This window comes from Erythrolamprus reginae, chromosome 7, assembly GCF_031021105.1.
Source record: "Erythrolamprus reginae isolate rEryReg1 chromosome 7, rEryReg1.hap1, whole genome shotgun sequence".
NCBI classification, from domain to species: Eukaryota; Metazoa; Chordata; class Lepidosauria; order Squamata; family Dipsadidae; genus Erythrolamprus; species Erythrolamprus reginae.
Window position 1 is genome coordinate 2,386,093 of NC_091956.1, and position 21,393 is coordinate 2,407,485.

The following is a 21,393-nucleotide window of genomic DNA, read 5'->3' on the forward strand; positions in this document are numbered from 1 at the left end:
TCCCGCTATATAGAATGCTGGTGAGACCACATTTGGAATACTGCGTTCAGTTCTGGAGACCTCACCTACAAAAAGATATTGACAAAATTGAACGGGTCCAAAGACGGGCTACAAGAATGGTGGAAGGTCTTAAGTATAAAACGTATCAGGAAAGACTTAATGAACTCAATCTGTATAGTCTGGAGGACAGAAGGAAAAGGGGGGACATGATCGAAACATTTAAATATATTAAAGGGTTAAATAAGGTCCAGGAGGGAAGTGTTTTTAATAGGAAAGTGAACACAAGAACAAGGGGACACAATCTGAGGTTAGTTGGGGGAAAGATCAAAAGCAACATGAGAAAATATTATTTTACTGAAAGAGTAGTAGATCCTTGGAACAAACTTCCAGCAGACGTGGTAGATAAATCCACAGTAACTGAATTTAAACATGCCTGGGATAAACATATATCCATCCTAAGATAAAATACAGAAAATAGTATAAGGGCAGACTAGATGGACCATGGGGTCTTTTTCTGCCGTCAGACTTCTATGTTTCTATGAATGGAATACCGGCTGTGTGATGGTAAATGAAATTAAATAGATGGGATTTAAGAATGTATAATTTGATTATATAAGATTTACTAATCCCCAAACTATTTTATTGTAACAAAATAGAAGGTATATTGTTTTTTTTGTATGTTATGATGTGGAGGGGAAAAAAATTTGGAATTGGGTGGAAAAAAAAAAAACCTCACACCAAATCTTGCAGGAACCCTGGACTCGAGCTGCTCAGGCTGGGCATGTAAGGGTCTGTAATATGGTAAATGATTTAGCTTTACTAGATAAATGGTCAAAGCAATGGAAACTGCAGTTTAATGTTTCCAAATGTAAAATAATGCACTTGGGGAAAAGGAATCCTCAATCTGAGCATTGCATTGGCAGTTCTGTGTTAGCAAAAACTTCAGAAGAGAAGGATTTAGGGGAAGTGATTTCTGACAGTCTCAAAATGGGTGAACAGTGCAGTCAGGCGGTAGGGAAAGCAAGTAGGATGCTTGGCTGCATAGCTAGAGGTATCACAAGCAGGAAGAGGGAGATTATGATCCTGCTATATAGAATGCTGGTGAGACCTCATTTGGAATACTGTGTTCAGTTCTGGAGACCTCACCTACAAAAAGAGATTGACAAAATTGAACGGGTCCAAAGACGGGCTACAAGAATGGTGGAAGGTCTTAAGCATAAAACGTATCAGGAAAGACTTAATGGACTCAATCTGTATAGTCTGGAGGACAGAAGGAAAAGGGGGGACGTGATCGAAACATTTAAATATGTTAAAGGGTTAAATAAGATCCAGGAGGGAAGTGTTTTTAATAGGAATGTGAACACAAGAACAAGGGGACACAATCTGAAGTTAGTTGGGGGGGAAAATCAAAAGCAACGTGAGAAAAATATTATTTTACTGAAAGAGTAGTAGATGCTTGGAACAAACTTCCAGCAGACGTGGTAGATAAATCCACAGGAACTGAATTTAAACCTGCCTGGGATAAACATAGATCCATCCTAAGATAAAACGCAGGAAATAGTATAAGGGCAGACTAGATGGACTATGAGGTCTTTTTCTGCCGTCAGTCTTCTATGTTTCTATGTATATGTTGCCTCTGGGGCTACATTCGCACCCAGGACCAGCCAGGAAAGGTGGGGGGGGATTTCCTTTTTTACCAAGGGCTGGGAGGTGGGACCACCAGAGGAGTGCGAAGGCGCCTCCCTAGACAGTCAAGCTCCCTGGCGGCCTATTAACGCCCGTTTTGTTGCTTTGTTTATGGCCCTTCTGCTCTGGGTGTTTTGCAAATTAAACCGGCTGCCTGGTTGCCAAGTTGGATGGCTAATTGATCTGCAGGATCCTTGCTAATGACCCCAGGGGCTAAGGGAATAGGTGGGGTGGCTCGGGAGGCGTGGGAGCCGTCTCGGGAGGGCAAAATATTGTGCCTTCCGCGCACGCCTTTGGTGGAGTTGTTTATGGAACAGCGACGGATGGAATTGCCGGTCCCCCGAGGGGAATTGGGGTGAATTTAGAGCTCTCGGCTGTTTATCAGATCAACGATTAATTATATTTAATGTGAGGGATTGGTACTTGCTCTAATGATGGAGGAAACAGTAATTGGGTAGGGAATCTTGAAAAGTGTGGCGTGCAAAGACAAAGAAACTTAACGCACAGGCAAGATCCAGTCAGTTTCTCCTTCCGCCTCCATCCAGAAATCCACGTTTGACAGGCTGCCTTAGTGGTTTTTAGAAACATAGAAGATTGACAGCAGAAAAAGACCTCATGGTCCATCTCGTCTGCCCTTACGCTATTTTCTGCATTTTATCTTAGGATGGATCTATGTTCATCCCAGGCATGTTTACATTCAGTTACTGTGGATTTACCAACCACGTCTCCTGGAAGTTTGTTCTAAGCGTTTGTTTGTTTGTTTTGTATGCCGCCCCTCTCCGCGGCTAACAACAGTAAAAAGACAATATGAACAAATCTAATACTAAAAGTAATTTTAAAAAACCCAATTTAAGGAACCAATCATACATACAGACATACCATGCATAAATTTTATAAGCCTAGGGGGAAGGGAATATCTCAATTCCCCCATGCCTGACGACAGAAGTGGGTTTTAAGAAGCTTACGAAAGGCAAGGAGGGTGGGGGCAGTCCTAATCTCTGGGGGGAGCTGGTTCCAGAGGGTCAGAGCCACCACAGAGAAGGCTCTTCCCCTGGGTCCCGCCAAACGACATTGTTTAGTCGACGGGACCCGGAGAAGGCCAACTCTGTGGGACCTAACTGGTCGCTGGGATTCGTGCGGCAGAAGGCAATCCTGGAGATATTCTGGTCCGATGCCATGAAGGGCTTTATAGGTCATAACCAACACTTTGAATGGTGACCGGAAACTGATCGGCAACCAATGCAGACTGCGGAGTGTTGGTGTGACATGGGCATATTTGGGAAAGCCCATTATAGCTCTCGCAGCTGCATTCTGCATGATAAGTTTCCGAACACTCTTCAAAGGTAGCCCCATGTAGAGAGCATTACAGTAGTCGAGCCTCGAGGTGATGAGGGCATGAGTGACTGTGAGCAGTGACATAGGGCCACAACTGGTGCACCAGGCGAACCTAGGCAAATGCCCCCCTCGCCACAGCTGAAAGATGGTTCTCTAATGAGAGCTGCGGATCGAGGAGGACGCCCAAGTTGCAGAGCCTCTCTGAGGGGGTCAATAATTCCCCTCCCAGGGTAATGGACGGACAGATGGAATTGTCTACTACTCTTCATCTATCATTCACCTTTGGATTCACTATGTTTGGTATAGGGATTCCTGCTTGAGCAGGGGACTGGACTAGAAGACCTCCGAGGTCCCTTCCAACTCTGTGACTCTATTATTCCATTATATAGTTTCTTACAAAACTGTGTCTTGGCCCCAAAGGGAAACCCAAGTCCTGTTTCCAGGTGTCCAAACTTGGCAATTGCTTTGGAGTGTGAGTCCCTGTTGGCCTCTCTTTAAAGCAGCTGCTTCTTTTCCCTGGATGGAAGAACTGCCCTCTGTGAAAAGATGTGGTTAATAATAATAATAATAATAATAATAATAATAATAATAACAACAACAACAACAACAACAACAACAACAACAACAACAACAACAACAGAGTTGGAAGAGACCTTGAAGGTCTTCTAGTCCAACCCCCTGCTTAGGCATGAAGCCTTACACTACTTCAGACAAATGGTTATCCAACATCTTCTTAAAAACCTCCAGTGTTGGAGCATTCACAAGTTCTGGAGGCAACTTCTGTTCCACTGGTTAATTGTTCTCACTGTCAGGAAATTCCTCCTTGGTTTTAAGTTGCTTCTCTCCTTGTTTAGTTTCCACCCATCGCTTCTTGTTCTACCCTTAGGTGCTTTGGAGAATAGATTGACTCCCTCTTCTTCTTTGTGGCAACCCCTGAGATATTGGAAGGCTGCTATCAATGTCTCCCCTGGTCCTTCTTTTCATTAAACTAGCCATGCCCAGTTCTTGCAACCGTTCTTCATATGCTTGAGCCTCCGGTCCCCCAATGCTCTTTGTTGCTCTTCTCTGCACTCTTTCTAGAGTCTCAACATCCTTTTTGCATCATGGCAACCAAAACTGAATGCAGGATTCCAAGTGTGGCCTTACGAAGGCCATATAAAGTGGTATTAACCCTTTGCGTGGTGTTGATTCTCTCCCTCTGTTGATGCAGCGTAGAACTTTTTTGGTTGCCGCAGTGATAGTGAGGTCTTTGGAGAGGGGCGGCATACAAATATTATTATTATTATTATTATTAGGGGGAGGGTATAAATTTTTTTATTGTTTTTCACACCTTGCAGAGATTCCAATTTACATACCTCAAATTAAAATATAATACAATACAATATCAAATGCCAATTTCTTAGTCAAATTAATCACATTTTTCAAATTATTCATCCAGTTATTTTCTGGTACATATCATTCATCCTGTGCTAACTCCTTTCCAAATGCTATCATCCGGATGATATTATTATTATTATTATTATTATTATTATTATTATTATTATTATTATTATTATTATAGTCTGCGGAGAGGGGCGGCATACAAATCCAATAAATATTATTATTATTATTATTATTATTATTATTATTATTATTATTGTTATTATTTTGATGTTCCTCTTTGTTCCTTCTTTGCCTTCTGAGCATTCCTCTCTTTCTTCCACCCAAACAGCCGTTGCTGTGACAAGAAAAGTTGTGGAAACCGCAACGAGACCCCTTCCGACCCAGTCATCATTGACAGGTAGGTACCAACAGAAGACTTCTGAATGTCCACAATGCCGGTGCAGAGGTTAACGGTTTGCCAAACTATCTAAAGAAGGCCTGATGTTCATGGGGACTTGGGAGGGGGGTATTTTCATGAGGAAATAGATGCAGCCACAAAGCTTTCTTTCAAGGGGTTCAAGGCCCTCCTGTGCCCACTCACCTGGGCGGAAGCGGAAGGAGGACTGGCCAGGCTGTCACAAGGGAGGTGAACTTTCAGCTGGGTGGGAATCTCAAATCCAAATTTCCCTTTGTTGGCTCTGGAAATAAATTGGGACTTTGAGGGAGTACTTCGACTCGGACTTGGACTTAGTTCGCATGTTACCTGGAACCTTGACAGCCATCAATCATGCTGGGAGATAGTCGGAATCAAACACAGATTTGCTTGAAATGTTGGTTGAAAGAATAGAAAGGGAGAAGGGAGGCCCTTGTAGAATGACAGATTAACATTATTTGCACATTGTTTCTTTAGTTTGGTCTAGTGGTTAAGGTTAGAAAACAGGAGTCTGTGAGTTCTAGTTCACCTAAGCCAAGAAAGTCGGCTGGGAGACTTTGGGCCAATCACTAGGAGACAGGGAGTTCTAGTCCCACCTTAAGGATGAAAGGCAACTAGGTGACTTTGGGCCAACCACCAGGAGGCAGGGAATTCTAGTACTAACTTAAGTATGAAAGGCAACTAGGTGGCTTTGGGCTGACCACCAGGAGGCAGGGAATTCTAGTACTAACTTAAGTATGAAAGGCAACTAGGTGGCTTTGGGCTGACCACCAGGAGGCAGGGAATTCTAGTACTAACTTAAGTATGAAAGGCAACTAGGTGGCTTTGGGCTGACCACCAGGAGGCAGGGAATTCTAGTACTAACTTAAGTATGAAAGCCAACTAGGTGGCTTTGGGCTGACCACCAGGAGGCAGGGAATTCTAGTACTAACTTAAGTATGAAAGCCAACTAGGTGGCTTTGGGCTGACCACCAGGAGGCAGGGAATTCTAGTACCACCTTAAGGATTAAAGTCAACTACAGTACGTGACTTTGGGCCGACCACCAGGCTCTCCAATCTCTTCTTAAAAACCTTAAATATCTGCAGTGATGGAGCACCCACAACTTCTAAAGGCAGGCCGTTCTACTGAATTCCTCCTTAGGAAATTCCTCCTTAGTTCTAAGTTGCTTCTCTCCTTGTTTAGTTTTCACCCATTGCTTCTTGTCCTACCCTCAGGTGCTTATATCTTGTTAAACAGTCTCCAGGGTTGGAGCATCTACCACTTCTGGAGGCAAGCTGTTCTACAGATTTTTTTTTTTTGTTCTGACTGTCAGCAAATTCCTCCTTACTTCCAGGTTGCTTCTCTCCTTGTTTAGTTTCCACCCATTGCTTCTTGCCTTGCTCTGATGTGCTTTTGAGAATAGGTTGACTCCCTCTTCTTTGTGGCAACCCCTGAGATATTGGAAGGCTGCTATCATGTCTCCCCTGGTCCTTCTTTTCATTAAACTAGACATACTCAGTTCCTGCAACCATTCTTCGTATATTATTTAGCCTCCAGTCCCCTAGTCCTCTTTGTTGCTCTCCTCTGCACTCTTTCTAGAGTCTCACCATCCGTTTTGCATCGTGGCAACCAAAACTGGATGCAGGATTCCACATGTGGTCTTACCAAGGCCTTATAAAGTGATACTAACACTTCGTGTGATCTTGATAGTATCCCTTTGTTGATGCTAGAACTGTGTTGGCTATTTTGGGCTGCTGCAGTTACCCTATGACCTGTGGTGCCTCTCAATTCTACCTGTTGTGTACTGGAAGACAACAAAACCTCTTTGGTTTGCAAGACTGATGTATCTTAAGACACAGCAGAAGCTGGTTGAGGAAGATTTGGGGGGGTGAATAGGCAGCCCAGCCCAACCCAAATCTGGGAGACTATGGAAAGAAAAGGGGGTGTCACTCAAACCTCGCAAAGTTTAGTTAATTTTTGGCTTAACTGGAGATCTTCTTCTCCCTTGGACAAGGCGTCTGTCCCCTTCGCTCCGAAGCCAGAAAGCTTCTCCTATTGTCACCTTCTAGAAACATAGAAGATTGACGGCAGAAAAAGACCTCAATTGTCCATCTAGTCGGCCCCTATGCTATTTCCTGTATTTTAACTTAGGATGGATCTATGTTTATCCCAGGCATGTTTCAATTCAGTTCCTGTGGATTTATCAACCACGTCTGCTGGAAGTTTGTTCCAAGAATCTACTACTCTTTCAATAAAATAATATTTTCTCAGGTTGCTTCTGATCTTTCCCCCAGCTAACCTCAGATTGTGCCCCCTTGTTCTTGTGTTCACTTTCCTATTAAAAACACTTCCCTCCTGGACCTTATTGAACCCTTTCACATATTTAAATGTTTCGATCGTGTCCCCCCTTTCCCTTCTGTCCTCCAAACTCCACAGATTGAGTTCATTAAGTCTTTCCTGATCAGTTTCATGCTTAAGACCTTCCACCATTTTTGTAGCCCGTCTTTGGACCCGTTCAATTTATTTATTTATTTATTTATTTATTCATTCATTCATTCATTCATTCATTCATTTATTTATTTATTAGATTTGTATGCCGCCCCTCTCCGTAGACTCGGGGCGGCTCACAGCAATAATAAACAATATATAACAAATCTAATAATTTAAAAGAAACACTAAAAGCCCCATTATTAAAAGCAAACATACACACAAACATACCATAAATAATTGTATAGGCAGGCCCGGGGGAGATGTTTCAATTCCCCCATGCCTGATGGCAAAGGTGGGTTTTAAGCAGTTTATGAAAGGCGAGGAGGGTGGGGGCAGTTCTAATCTCTGGGGGGGAGCTGGTTCCAGAGGGTCGGGGCCGCCACAGAGAAGGCTCTTCCCCTGGGTCCCGCCAAACGGCATTGTTTAGTTGACGGGACCCGGAGAAGGCCAACTCTGTGGGTCTCACCAGCGCTCTATTCAGCGGGATCACAATCTCCCTCTTTCTGTGTGTGCACGCATTAATGCCGGTCAGTTTCTCCCTCTCCCAGACAAAATACCAAGGGAATGACAGCCCCCCCCCCCTTTGCGGGCATATCCCAGTGGCAGTTGGGGGGTCTTGATAACACACTGACATTTCCCCAGCCTTTGTCCCCTCCCGATAACATCGGGCGCTGCACGAGGAGGCCCCATAGCTGGGCAGACCCGCCTGTCACTCAGTCCCACTGCGGAGGCCTCTGACCACCGAAGGACAAGAATAAGGATTGACAAGCCGGCCGGGAGATTAGAAGCAGAAGAATCAAAGCTATTAGCGGCTGTCTCGCCTTTGTCCCAGCTGATCTTTCAGCCTCTCCTACCGTCTGCCTTCGTCGGCTTGTCGTTCCTCGCGCTCAGGACAACAAGAACAAAAAACTGCAGCCACTTTCAGATTAAATTCCAGTAAGTTTAAGTTGGTGTCAGCTTTGCAAATTCTGAAGCTGGGCCAGAATTCACTCCTCCACTCGAAACAGAAGTCCCTGCGAAAATAGACTAACAATCCTGGGCCTAGAAAGCTTAGAACTACGGCGCGTAAAACACGATTTAAGTATTGCCCACAAGATCATATGCTGCAACGTCCTACCGGTCAACAACTACTTCAGCTTCAACCGCAACAACGCAAGAGCACGCAACAGATTCAAACTTCATATTAACCGCTCCAAACTTGACTGTAAAAAATACGACTTTTAACAATCGAGTTGTCGAAGCGTGGAACTCATTACCGGACTCAGTAGTGTCCACCCCTAACCCCCAACATTTCTCCCTTAGACTATCCACGATTGACCTCTCCAGGTTCCTTAGAGGTCAGTAAGGGGCGTCCATAAGTGCACCAGTGTGCCTTTCGTCCCCTGTCCAATTGTCTTTCCTTTATCTCATAGATCATATATATTTTCTTCCTTTCATATATCTTCTCCTCTATTTTTACATATTATCTTTATATATATTACTTCATGTCTATTCTCTTCCATATGTATTGTGTATTGGACAAATGAATAGATAAATAAATAAAAAATAAATAGAACAGGAGACACTAGGCCAGGGGTTTGCAGCACAAGCCTACATCTTGCATGCTGGTTTATTAATAAAAATATTAATATTTATAAAAATCTTAGGATACAAGCAACAAGTGACAGTCATACAGTCAACGTGGTAGGAAATGGGTGATAGGAATGATGAGAAACATTAGTAGAAATAGAAGTGCAGATTTAGTAGAAAGTCTGACAGTGTTGAGGGAATTATTTGTTTAGCAGAGTGATGGCGTTCAGGGAAAAACGCTTCTTGTGTCTAGTTGTCTTGGTGTGCAGGGCTCTGTAGCGACGTTTTGAGAGTAGGAGTTGTGACTCCTATGCTCAAAACAGTCATAAATCAAGGACTTACAGGTCTCAGGCAGTCAAATCCTAGCCTGAATTTGGTGGCCTCTGCTCCCTCTTTGGGGCTAGGAACGGGCTCGAAAGTTGCCTGAATTCTCTCTTTCTGGCTTCCAATTCTGTCCACCCACCTCGGTGCAGCTCTTCCCTCCCTGCTGACACGGTTGGGTGGTTGTGGGTGTCCTCCCCCCCTCTCCCTCCTCCTTCCCCTCCCCTCCTCTCCTTCTCTCATCCCCTGGTTCCTCTCTCCTCCGAAACGGCAGCCAGCCCCTCTGGTTTAGAGAGCATGGTAAGTGCCCTATCAACATGTTAATCAAATTACTTAGGAGCTAAAATTGACGCTTTTCATTAATTATACAAGATTATTCTAATTGCGAATTCAAATTTATGCGCTCGGAACAGAAGGTGTTCGGCAGCGTGGCTGGGAATTTGCATGTTAAATGGGGAGCGGGGCGCATTAGGCATGCTAATGTATGCGCATTGTCTTTATTTTTAACTCCCTGGGTTTCTATGCGCCGCGGCTACTTAAGAAGGTGAGCGAGTCGGACATGTGTTTATTCTTATTTCCTTCTCTTCTATTCGCAGGTAGAGGTAGCCTAGAGGGGAGGGCAGCGTGTTAGGGGTGCGCGGGTAAAATTACCCATTCGCTGTCAATCTTGCGATGGGGGGGGCTGCTTCCCCCCTTCCCTCTTCCCCCCCCCCTCCAAAATGTATGAATTTCTCTTCTTCCGTCCTCTGTGCCTTCCCTCTCTTGATTACCACCTGCAAAGACTTCGGGAGCCCTACCCAACCACTAGTCTCTCAACCAACAATTTCCTTGGAAATACTTCGCTTCTACGGTGAACTCATAGACATTTAACAGAATGATAGTGTCAGAAGGGACCTTGGAGGTCTTCTAGTCCAGCCCCAAGTGTTGAAACATCTACAACTTCTGGAGGCAAGCTGTTTGTTCTCACTGTCAGCAAATTCCTCCTTAGTTCTAAGTTGCTTCTCTCCTTGTTTAGTTTCCACCCATTGCTTCTTGTTCTACCCTCGGGTGCTTTGCAGAATAGGTTGACTCCCCCTTCTTTGTGGCAGCCCCTCAAATAAGGAATAATGATAATGATAATAATAATAATAATTATTATTATTATTTATTAGATTTGTATGCCGCCCCTCTCCGAAGACTCGGGGCGGCTCACAACAATAATAAACAGTATACAGTAAACAAATCTAATATTTAAAAAGAGATATCTAAAAGACCATTATATAAAACCATAGAATAGAATTTTATGGGCCAAGTGTGATTGGACACACAAGGAATTTGTCTTTGGTGGAGATGTACATAAAAGAAAAAGAGACATTTGCCAAGAATCATGTGGTACAACACTTAATGATTGTCACAGGGGTCAAATAAGCAATGAAGAAACAATCAATATTAATAAAAATCTTAGGATACAAGCAACGTGACAGTCCTACAGTCCTAAGTGGGAAGAAAAGGATGATAGGAATGATGAGAAAAACTAGTAGAAACAGAAGTGCAGATTTAGTAAAAAGTCTGACAGTGTTGAGGGAATTATTTGTTTAGTAGAGTGAGGGCGTTGGGGAAAAACTATTCTTGTTTAACAACAACAACCGAGTTGGAAGGGACCTTGGAGGTCTTCTAGTCCAACCCCCTGCTTGGGCTGGAGATCTTACACCACTTCAGACAAATGGATATCTTGTTAAACAGCCTCCAGTGTTGGAGCATCTACCACTTCTGGAGGCAAGCTGTTCTACAGATTTATTTTTTTTTGTTCTGACTGTCAGCAAATCCCTCCTTACTTCCAGGTTGTTTCTCTCCTTGTTTAGTTTCCACCCATTGCTTCTTGCCTTGCTCTGATGTGCTTTGGAGAATAGCTTGACTCCTTCTTCTTTGTGGCAGCCCCTGAGATATTGGAAGACTGCTATCAGGTCTCCCCTGGTCCTTCTTTTCATTAAACTAGATATACCCAATTCTTGCAACAGTTCTTCATATGTTTTAGCCTCCCGTCCCCTAATCCTCTTTGTTGCTCTTCTCTGCACTCTTTCTAGAGTCTCAACATCCTTTTTTTACATTGTGGTCAGCAAAACTGCCTGCAGAAGTCCAAGTGGTGGTATCAGCTGGTGCAAACTCAAGAGAGCACAAAGGACCTCATTGTCTTCCTCATCCTCTCATTATTATTATTATTATTATTATTATTATTATTATTATGTCTATGGAGAGGGGTGGCATACAAATCCAATAAATAATAATAATAATAATAATTATTATTATTATTATTTATTAGATTTGTATGCCGCCCCTCTCCGCAGACTCGGGGCGGCTCACAGCAGTGATAAAACAATATATAATAACAAATCTAATATTAAAGTCTAAAATAACAATTTTACATTAAAAGCCTAAAAACCCCATTATATAAAAAGCATACACACAAACACACCATACATAAAACTGCATAGGCAAGGGGAGATGTCTCAGTTCCCCCATGCCTGATGGCAGAGGTGGGTTTTAAGGAGTTTACGAAAGGCAAGGAGGGTGGGGGCAGTCCTAATCTCCGGGGGGAGCTAGTTCCAGAGGGTCGGGGCCGCCACAGAGAAGGCTCTTCCCCTGCGTTCCGCCAGACAACATTGTTTAGTCGCTGGGACCCGGAGAAGGCCAACTCTGTGGGACCTAACTGGCCGCTGGGATTCGTGCGGCAGAAGGCGGTCCTGGAGATATTCTGGTCCGGTGCCATGAAGGGCTTTATAGGTCATACCCAACACTTTGAATTGTGACCGGAAACTGATCGGCAACCAATGCAGACTGCGGAGTGTTGGTGTGACATGGGCATATTTAGGAAAGCCCATGATTGCTCTCACAGCTGCATTCTGCACGATCTGAAGTTTCCAAACACTCTTCAAAGGTCGCCCCATGTAGAGAGCGTTACAGTAGTCGAACCTCGAGGTGATGAAGGCATGAGTGACTGTGAGCAGTGAGTCCCGGGTGACTCTCTGCAAACTCCCCTCCTTTTTTAGCCCATGATGTTCCCTAGTTGGGTCACGAGACGTCTGCAGGAAGGCCACCAAGCTTAGGACCTCAACCCTTCAATGGAGGAGCTGCAAATCTCCTCTTCTCTCAGCTGGTTGTGGTCTTCGTGCAGGGACCTTTGAGGAGGTTGAGCCATCTTCCCCACTCCTCCTGCAGCCAGCCCGGGGCTGCTACCTGTTAATTATTGATGCTAGAATGACAATTATAGGTCCCTGCACAAGCAAGCTAAATATTTCATCAGCTTCGAATGTTGTAGGGGAACAGAGCATCCTCCCACCCCTTTTTCACGGCGGCTTTGTCTCCACCTCTGACTTTCATGCCTTCTACCGCATGAATCCCAGCGGCCGATAAGGTCCCACAGAGTTGGCCTTCTCCGGGTCCCGTCGAGTAAACAATGTCGCTTGGCGGGCCCCAGGGGAAGAGCCTTCTCTGTGGTGGCCCCGGCCCTCTGGAATCAACTCCCCCCAGAGATCAGAACTGCCCCCAGCCAGCTCTGTGGGACCTAACCGGTCGCTGGGGTTGCCCTTTCTCCGTGATTAGTTTCCACCCATTGTTTCTAGCCCTGCCTTCAGGGGCTTTGGAGAATGGGTTAATCCCCCACCCTCTTCTATAGGGCAGCCTCTCAAATATTGGAAGGAGCTATTTCACCCCTACTTCTTATCTCGCTTCGCTACCCTCCCTGCGGGCTTAAATATCTCCAGAGTTCCTCTTCCTGATTGATCACTCTCTGCAGGAATGGGACCCATTAGCTGCCTGCCAGGCAGCCAGGGATCAGTTTCCAATCAATACCCTTTTAGACAAACAAGGATGTATTTCTGAGCCGCCTTAAAGGGACCATCCCGGGTTGGAGAAAGAGAGAAGTGAAGAACCTGCCGGGGTAGGATTTTAATTTCAGGGCAGAGGGAGACCATCAGCAACCACCAGCGAAAGCACTTTGGGCTTGTAAAATTTTCTAGGTCTCCTGAGCTGAATTAATATAATAATAATAATGGTGGAAGGTCTTAAGTGTAAAACATATCAGAAAAGACTTCATGAACTCAATCTGTAGAGTCTGGAGGACAGAAGGGAAAGGGGGGACATGATCGAAACATTTAAATATGTTAAAGGGTTAAATAAGGTCCAGGAGGGAAGTGTTTTTAATAGGAAAGTGAACACAAGAACAAGGGGACACAATCTGAGGTCAGTTGGGGGAAAGATCAGAAGCAACATCAGAAAATATTTACTTGGAACAAACTTCCAGCAGATGTGGTTGGTCAATCCACAATAACTGAATTTAAACATGCCTGGGATAAACATAGATCCATCCTAAGATAAAATACAGAAAATAGTATAAGGGCAGACTAGATGTATGCCGGCCCTCTCTGAAGACTTGGGGCGGCTAAATACTTTTGCTAGTGTTATTGATGGTGAACCTTTCTTGGTTCATGTGCCAAAAGGATTAGATTAGATTAGATTTATTCGATTTGTATCCCGCTCCTCTCTGAAGACTCGGAGCGGCTCACAACAGCAAAGGGTGTGTTTGTGTGCGCTAGCACATGCCCACACCCATCCCCTCTCTTCCGAGCTTCCCTGGCGCATACGCAAAACCCCGCACAGGCCTCACTGAAGCCTGAGGTGGTGAATAGTGATGGGTGAACACAACGGTGTTCGGGTTCAGCAAGTTCGGACGAACTTTGCGTAAAGTTCGGCTGAACCGAACTCGAACTCCGAATGCTGCGTGACGTCAAAGCTCCGTCCCCGGAATCCCATCGTTTTTTATTTTTATGGATTTTTTATTTTTATTTATTTTTATTTTTACATGAAAGGACCGCCCTTTGAAGGATTTGGGGAATCCCTCCCACAAAGAGATTCCGGGGGCGGAGCTTTGATGTCACATATACCGGCAGGTTGCTAAGGACGCCAAGGTGATCTCTTCCTGGATTCCATGGAATCCATGGAATAGGGGGAGAAATCTGCCTAACAGATATTCAACTGGCTAGTGTCCTTCGTCTGGTCGGCTTCAGCATATTAATTTATCCCCTGGTTAGGGCTGGAAAAAAATCTTATTTGAAAGGAGTAGCAATGAAAAAAAGCCTGCAAAGACTTAGGTTCTCCCAACACTAGTGGTAAAAAAACGGCCAAACAGGCAAACTGGAAGTTCGGGAAAAACAGACTTCTGGTTTTCCTGTTGGGCGTCTTTTTTGCCCTCTAGGGCTTCAGGGAAATATCGGCCGTCCCTTGTCCAAGGCGGGAAAATACAGACGATTTGGCAAGAGAGGTCGTAAAATGGGATGAGACTCTCTTAACCAATGTCTCACTCCGGAACATAAACTTTGCCCTCGGTGATAGTCGTAATTTGAGGATTTCCTGTAACTAACCTAATTCTGAAGACTTTAAAGGCATCTGTGTGGCTTGCATTAGGAAAGAAACAGGGGTGACGGCTTAATAGATATATTAATTTAATGAGTAATAAGAAGCTTTCTAAGGAAACTGTTCCTCGAATTCGCTGGTAGCTTTGAGCGCAAATTAGCCCTAACTAAACGGCTTTGAAATTAGGGGGGGATTTAATGTTGCTTGTCATTAAAACTGCTTTCTGTAGTTACTGGGCATCGTCGCCAAATGGAACCAACCTTGTTTGTTACACACTTGAAAAGAAGCACCATATTTTAATCCTGAACGAAGGACAACCGTCCTTCGTTCAGGATTAAAATATGGTGCTTCTTTAAAATGTGGTGCTTCTTTGAAATACTATGTGTTGTAGTTAGCTCTGGCCCAGCTCCTGCCCCAAGGACTGTGGATGTGGGGGAGACATCCACATGCTGCAGGCCTGTTTTGCCCCCGGTGGAATCTGCTGATGAAGGCTCCTCTGACCAAGAAGACATGAGTGACAGGGAGGAGGAGAGTGGGCAGACAGCTCAGAAGGAGATCAATTCTCTAGCTCCTCCTTGGATTCGGAACAAGAGTGAATGATACAGCCACGCATGCGGAGAGCGATGCATAGGCAACAACAACTGAGAGATTATTATCAAAGAAAATGAGGCCACCTGTGGTTGGGTGGGGCTGTGGTCATTAGTGAGGCTGCTATAAAGAGCAGCCTGTGGGTTTGGCCATGGTGGAGGATTATCTGATCATTGTGTTTCGTGACTGCCTTGGTGAAGGAAGGAACAAGAGACCGAGCGGGGCAGGGAGGAAAGAAGGTGTTGTGGCCCGCCAGCTATTGATCGGTTATTGATTAAAAACAAGTTTGAACAAATTGTGTTTTGCTACGTTCTTAGCTGGGGTAGAACAAAAGGAAAGAATGGTGGGGGGAGGAAGGAAGGCGATGGAGGTGAAGAAAGGAGGGATGGAAGAAGGAGTAGAGGGAGGGAGCAGAAGGAGGAAGGGAGGAAAATGAGAAGGGGGTGAAGAGAGAAGAAAGAATGAGAGAAGGAAAAGAGAGAGCAAGAAAGGAGGAAGTGAAGAAGGAAAATGAGAAGGAGGTGAGGAAAGAGGGAGGGAGAGAAATAAGGAAGGAAGGAAGGAAGGAAAATGAGAAGGAGGCGTGGGAAGAGGGAGGAAGGGAAAAAAGGAAGGAAGGAAGGAAGGAAGGAAGGAAGGAAAACCTACCATTTTGGATGGAAGGAAGGAAGGAAGGAATTATGGAGATCCTTTGTCAGATGCAAGGAAGCCGATGGTCAAACTCTTGTAAGGACTGCTGAAAGCGATTGATGTTGCTTTTTTTTCTATTTTCCTCTTATTTCTAGATTTTTTCTCAAGTTCTTCCTCAAATGCAACCAGAACTGCTTGAAGAATGCCGGCAATCCACGAGATATGCGCCGGTTCCAGGTGAGGTCCAAAATTCCTCTTTCTTCCTCCCAGCTTTTGCCTGGAGACCCCCTTCCTTTAAAAAAAGAAGACACCCTCCTTCATAGCATTTGCTCCTCTGGTGGAAGCTCCTGGGGCCCAGAGGCTCTGCAGTAAATGGGATCCATCTCTCTTCTTTCCTGTTTTTTTATTTTTTAATTTAAAACGAAACAGACATATAAAAACACACAAACATAAAAGAAAAATACACACATCTGGGATGACTTACATCCCAATTTTCATCAGAAGCACCTACGGAAACATATATACTGATACCTTGTCTTACAAACTTAATTGGTTCCGGGACGAGGTTTTTAAGATGAAAAGTTCGTAAGACAAAACAATGTTTCCCATAGGAATCAATGGAAAAGCGATTAATGCCTGCAAGCCCCAAATTCACCCCTTTTGCCAGCCAAAGCGCCCGTTTTTGCGCTGCTGGGATTCCCCTGAGGCTCCCCTCCATGGGAAACCCCACCTCCTAATCCAGATGGCCGATGCAAACAACAGGGAGATCTAAAATATTTGGCCCGGCAGCCTTTTGAAGGTCCAGCAGCTTTGATGGACTCTGGCTGTTTTCCCTCCTGAATGCTGCTCTTCTTGCACCAAGGTGGCTCAAGTTTGCTCGCCAAAGTGGGTGTGTTTGCTCTAGCAACCGGCCGCCCGCCTGGCACCGATGCTATGCAAATTGGCACGGCTGTTAATCATGTAAAAATGTCACAATTACCATATCCTCATGCAAGCAAACTGATGAAGCTACTACTAGCTAGTCAGGGCTGGGGGATGCCTGGGGAGTCCTGACCCACAAGCATCTGATTTTATACAGAGTGGGTGGGGGATAGATAGATAGATAGAGAGAGAGAGAGAGAGAGAGAGAGAGAGAGAGAGAGAGAGAGAGTGAGAGAGAGAGAGAGAGATAGATGGATAAATGATAGATAGATGATAGATGACTGGAGGGATGGATGGAGGGATGGATGAATGGATAGATAGACAGACAGACAGACAGACAGACAGACAGATAGATAGATAGATGATATATAGAGGGAGGAAGGAGGGATAGATAGATAGATAGATAGATAGATAGATAGATAGATAGATAGATAGATAGATGATAGATAGAGGGAATGAGGAGGGATAGATAGTTAGATAGATAGATAGATAGATAGATAGATAGATAGATAGATAGATAGATAGATAGATACATAGATACATACGTAGATACGTAGATACGTAGATATGTAGGTAAATGGATGGATAGATGAATGGATGGAGAGAGAAATGGATAAATGATAGATAGATAGATGAATGGAGGGATGGAGAGATGGATGGATAGATAGATGAATGGAGGGATGATGGATGATGGATGGATACAGATAGATGTGAATACATAGAAATAGACAGTCAGACAATAGCTGATGATAATGATAGGCAGATGATAGATAATAGAATAGATAAAGATGATAGATGTGAATATATGGCTGAGTATGTGATGAACCATAATAATAATGGTAGACAGAGAGACAGACAGACTAACAGAAAAGGGCAGGCAAGATACAATAGGATAGAGGGAGGAGGGCAATATATAGACAGATGATAGATGAGGATAGATAGATCTCAGAGAGAGAGAAAGATATGATGGAGAGAAAAGAGAGAGATAATAGAAAGAGGATAGACAGACAGACGGACAGATTTGGGGGTTTGTTTTTTTCTTTCTTTCTAGCTTTCTTTTGGTATTTGTGGTTCTCCCAACGACTCAAAATTCCCGCCACCAGTTCTCCATAACCCACCAGAACCTGCTGAATTTCACAGCTGCTCTGGAAATGTTTATTTATTTATTTATTTGGATTTATCTGCTGCCCAAGTCCAATAGAACTATGGCTGGCTTACAGTCATGAGAATAAATACCAACAATATAACCGACAAGAGCAATGTAAATGACAAAAACAGCATAAAATATGTTATACTTCTAAAAAGTCATTCTTCTCTTACTAACTTTATTTATTTATTTATTTATTTATTTATTTATTTATTTATTTATTTATTTATTTATTTATTTATTTTGTCCAATACACAATACATATTGAAGAAGATAGACATGTATATAAAGAAAAGATATAAAAGTAGAGGAGAAGATCTATGAAAGGAAGAAAATATATATGATATATGAGATAAAGGAAAGACAATTGGACAGGGGACGAAAGGCACACCACTGCACTTATGTACCACCCTTACTGACCTCTTAAGAACCTGGAGAGGTCAATCGTAGATAGTCTAAGGGAGAAATGTTGGGGGTTAGGGGTTGACACTACAGAGTCCGGTAATGAGTTCCACGCTTCGACAACTTGATTGCTAAAGTCATATTTTTTACAGTCAAATTTGGAGTGGTTAATATTAAGTTGAATCTGTTGTGTGCTCTTGTGTTGTGGTGGTTGAAGCTGAAGTAGTCATTGACAGGCAGGACGTTGCAGCATATGATCTTGTGGGCAATACTTAGATCGTGTTTTAGGCATTGTAGTTCTAAGCTTTCAAGACCTAGGGTTGATAGTCTGCTTTCGTAGGGCATTCTGTTTCGAGTTCCTACTTCTTTAATCATAAAAGTAAAATTGTATTTTTAAAAAAAGCAAACCAGTACCCGAACAATGGAAGCATGATTTTTTTTAAACAAAAACAGATAAATTTCTAACGTTGCCATGCTTGGTTCCCTCCCGATCAAAGCTCTCTTTCTGATTGTTTGTATTCCTCTCTTTGATGCTTCCCTCTCCGCAGGTGGTGGTGTCCACGACGGTGAATGTGGATGGCCACGTCCTTGCCGTGTCTGACAACATGTTTGTCCACAACAATTCCAAGCACGGACGCCGGGCACGACGGCTGGACCCTTCGGAAGGTACCCTTGCCTGTTGTATGGTTCACTTTTGCACACCAGCAACCACAAAAGTATAATAATAACAACAACAACAAAACAAAAACAACAATAATAATAATAATAACAACAATAATAACAACAATAATAATAACAACAACAATAACAACAATAACAATAATAATAACAATAATAATAATAATAATAATAATAATAATAATAATAATAATAATTTATTAGATTTGTATGCCACCCCTCTCCGAAGACCCCACTATCACTGTGGCAGGGGGATAGAATCAAGACCACGCAAAAGGTTAATACCACTTTACAAGGCCTTGGTAAGTTAGAACAATTAACCAGTAGAACAGCTTCCCTCTAGAAGTTGTGAATGCTCCAACACTGGAGGTTTTTAAGAAAATTTTGGATAACCATCTGTCTGAAGTAGTGTAAGGCTTCGTGCCTAAGCAGGGGGTTGGACTAGAAGACCTCCAAGGTCTTTTCCAACTCTGTTGTTGTTTTTGTTATTATTGTTATTATGCCAATACAACACAGCAAACGAGATCACTATGCTGGATTTCGTATTTCATCAACAGTTGGGCGCTTCCCAAGCACCTAGGACTGCGTATTATGATGATGATGATGATCCCACCCTCGTCGCCAGCAGAATTGAGGAGAAGCAGCTAGAGAAATTAATGAAATATGACAACTCTGGCATAAGCCAGTGAAAGTGGTCCGAGTGGTCCTTGGCATGCTGGCCGCAGGGACATTTGAAAACCATCGGAATTGACACAATCTCCATCTGTCAATTGCAAAAGGCCGCTTTACTGGGATCGGCAAACATAATTCACCACTACATCACGCAGCCTTAGGTGCTTGGGAAGCGCCCGACTGGGGATGAAATACGAAATCCAGCATAGTGATCTCGTTTGCTGTGTTGTATTATTATTAATAATAATAATAATAATAAGAATAAGAATAATAAGAATAATTTATTAGATTTGTATGCTGCCCCTCTCCGAAGACTCAAGGCAGCTCACAACACAATAGCAATGCAATATAGATACAAATCTAATGTTAAAAAATTGGGGGTGGGGAAACTAATTTAAAATACATTATAAAAACCTATCTACTACACAGGTCTCCAATCCCGGTTTAGTGTTACCTCTTCCCCAGCCAATGCTGGCCAACATGTTGGCTTTGGCTTTAGGATCTGGATGAAGGGGAAGATTCCGTGACTCCCCTTCCATCCCAGAGGGTCCCCTTTGAGCTGTGGGGGGTGGGTCCTTGGCCTGCTTCCCCTCCCCTCCTTTCTCAGGGCCTCTCCCCTGCTGACCCTCTTCCCCACCCCTCCTCTCTTAAAGCAGCCACCCCCTGCATCAAGGCCATCAGCCCCAGTGAAGGCTGGACGACAGGAGGGGCCACCGTGATTGTCATCGGGGACAACTTCTTTGACGGGCTTCAGGTGGTCTTCGGCACCATGCTGGTCTGGAGTGAGGTGAGCCTGCCTGCTTTCCCCATGCGGTGGAAACCACCACCACCACCACCGTTTCTGGGTTTATTTTTGTCTTCCTCCCTTTTGTCTTTCCCTTTCTTTCTTTCTTTCTTTCTTTCTTTTCTTTCTTTCTTTTTTTTTACGACCCTCCATTTCCCCAATCCCTTCCCTTTCTCCATCCTCTGCTTTGTCTGTCTCTTTCCCTTCCCTTCTCCTTCTTCTCTTCCTTTTTCCTTTTCCTCCCCTCCTCCCTTCCCTTCCCTCCTCCCTACCTGCCTCTTTTTCTTCCCTCCTCCTCCTCCCTTTTTCCTCCCTTTCCTTCCCCTCCTCCCTGACTGCCCTTTTCCCTTCCCTCCTCCTTCTCCTTCTCTTTTCTTCCCTTTTCCCTCCCCTCCCATCCTCCATTACCTTCCCTTCTCCTCCTCCTCCTCCTCTTCCCTCCTCTCCACTCCTTTCCCTTCCCCCTCTTCCCTCCTCTCCACCCCTTTCCCTTCCATCCTCCTTCTCATTTTCTTCCCTTTTCCCTCCCCCTTTCCCTTCCCTTCTCCCTGCCTGCCTCTTTTCCTTCCCTCTTCCTTCTCCTTCTCCTTCTCTTCCCTTTTTCCTCCCCTCCCCCTTTCCCTTTTGAACAGCATGAACCTGACTCAGAGATAAGAAGATGTGTAGAAGTAGGAAGCCTGTTCTTTCAGAAAGAATTATAACTTCGTAGTTTAGTCTGTAAGAGTTGAATGCATTTTTTTCCCCATGCTGGAGCTGTAATGACGGAAATCCAACGTGGAAGGAACAATAAAAGAAATGTTGTTTTGAAAATTACCAGCCTGTAAAGCTCTAACGGTTGGAGCATCCAGCCTGATCCCAGCCCAGGTCCAGAACAGTAAATAGTCTGCAAATAGCACAAAGCTGCCCCTCCTGCTCTTGACCGTCCTCTTCTTCGCCCCATAACAGTTGATCACGCCACATGCAATCCGGGTCCAGACGCCGCCCCGGCACATCCCCGGCGTGGTGGA

The 21,393-nt window shown here is 44.1% G+C and overlaps 1 protein-coding gene across 1 annotated transcript in view; it reads left to right on the forward strand.

Annotated features, from left to right (window-relative positions):
- The window catches only part of LOC139170080 (transcription factor COE1-like), an 87,744-nt gene that overhangs the window by 39,904 nt on the left and 26,447 nt on the right, over positions 1 to 21,393 (forward strand). The window contains 5 exon segments of the mRNA XM_070756829.1: positions 4,733 to 4,801; positions 15,938 to 16,019; positions 18,801 to 18,918; positions 20,256 to 20,389; positions 21,332 to 21,393. The exon segment at positions 21,332 to 21,393 is cut by the window's right edge and continues 65 nt beyond it. Of these exon segments, the coding sequence (XP_070612930.1) occupies positions 4,733 to 4,801; positions 15,938 to 16,019; positions 18,801 to 18,918; positions 20,256 to 20,389; positions 21,332 to 21,393 (465 nt within the window).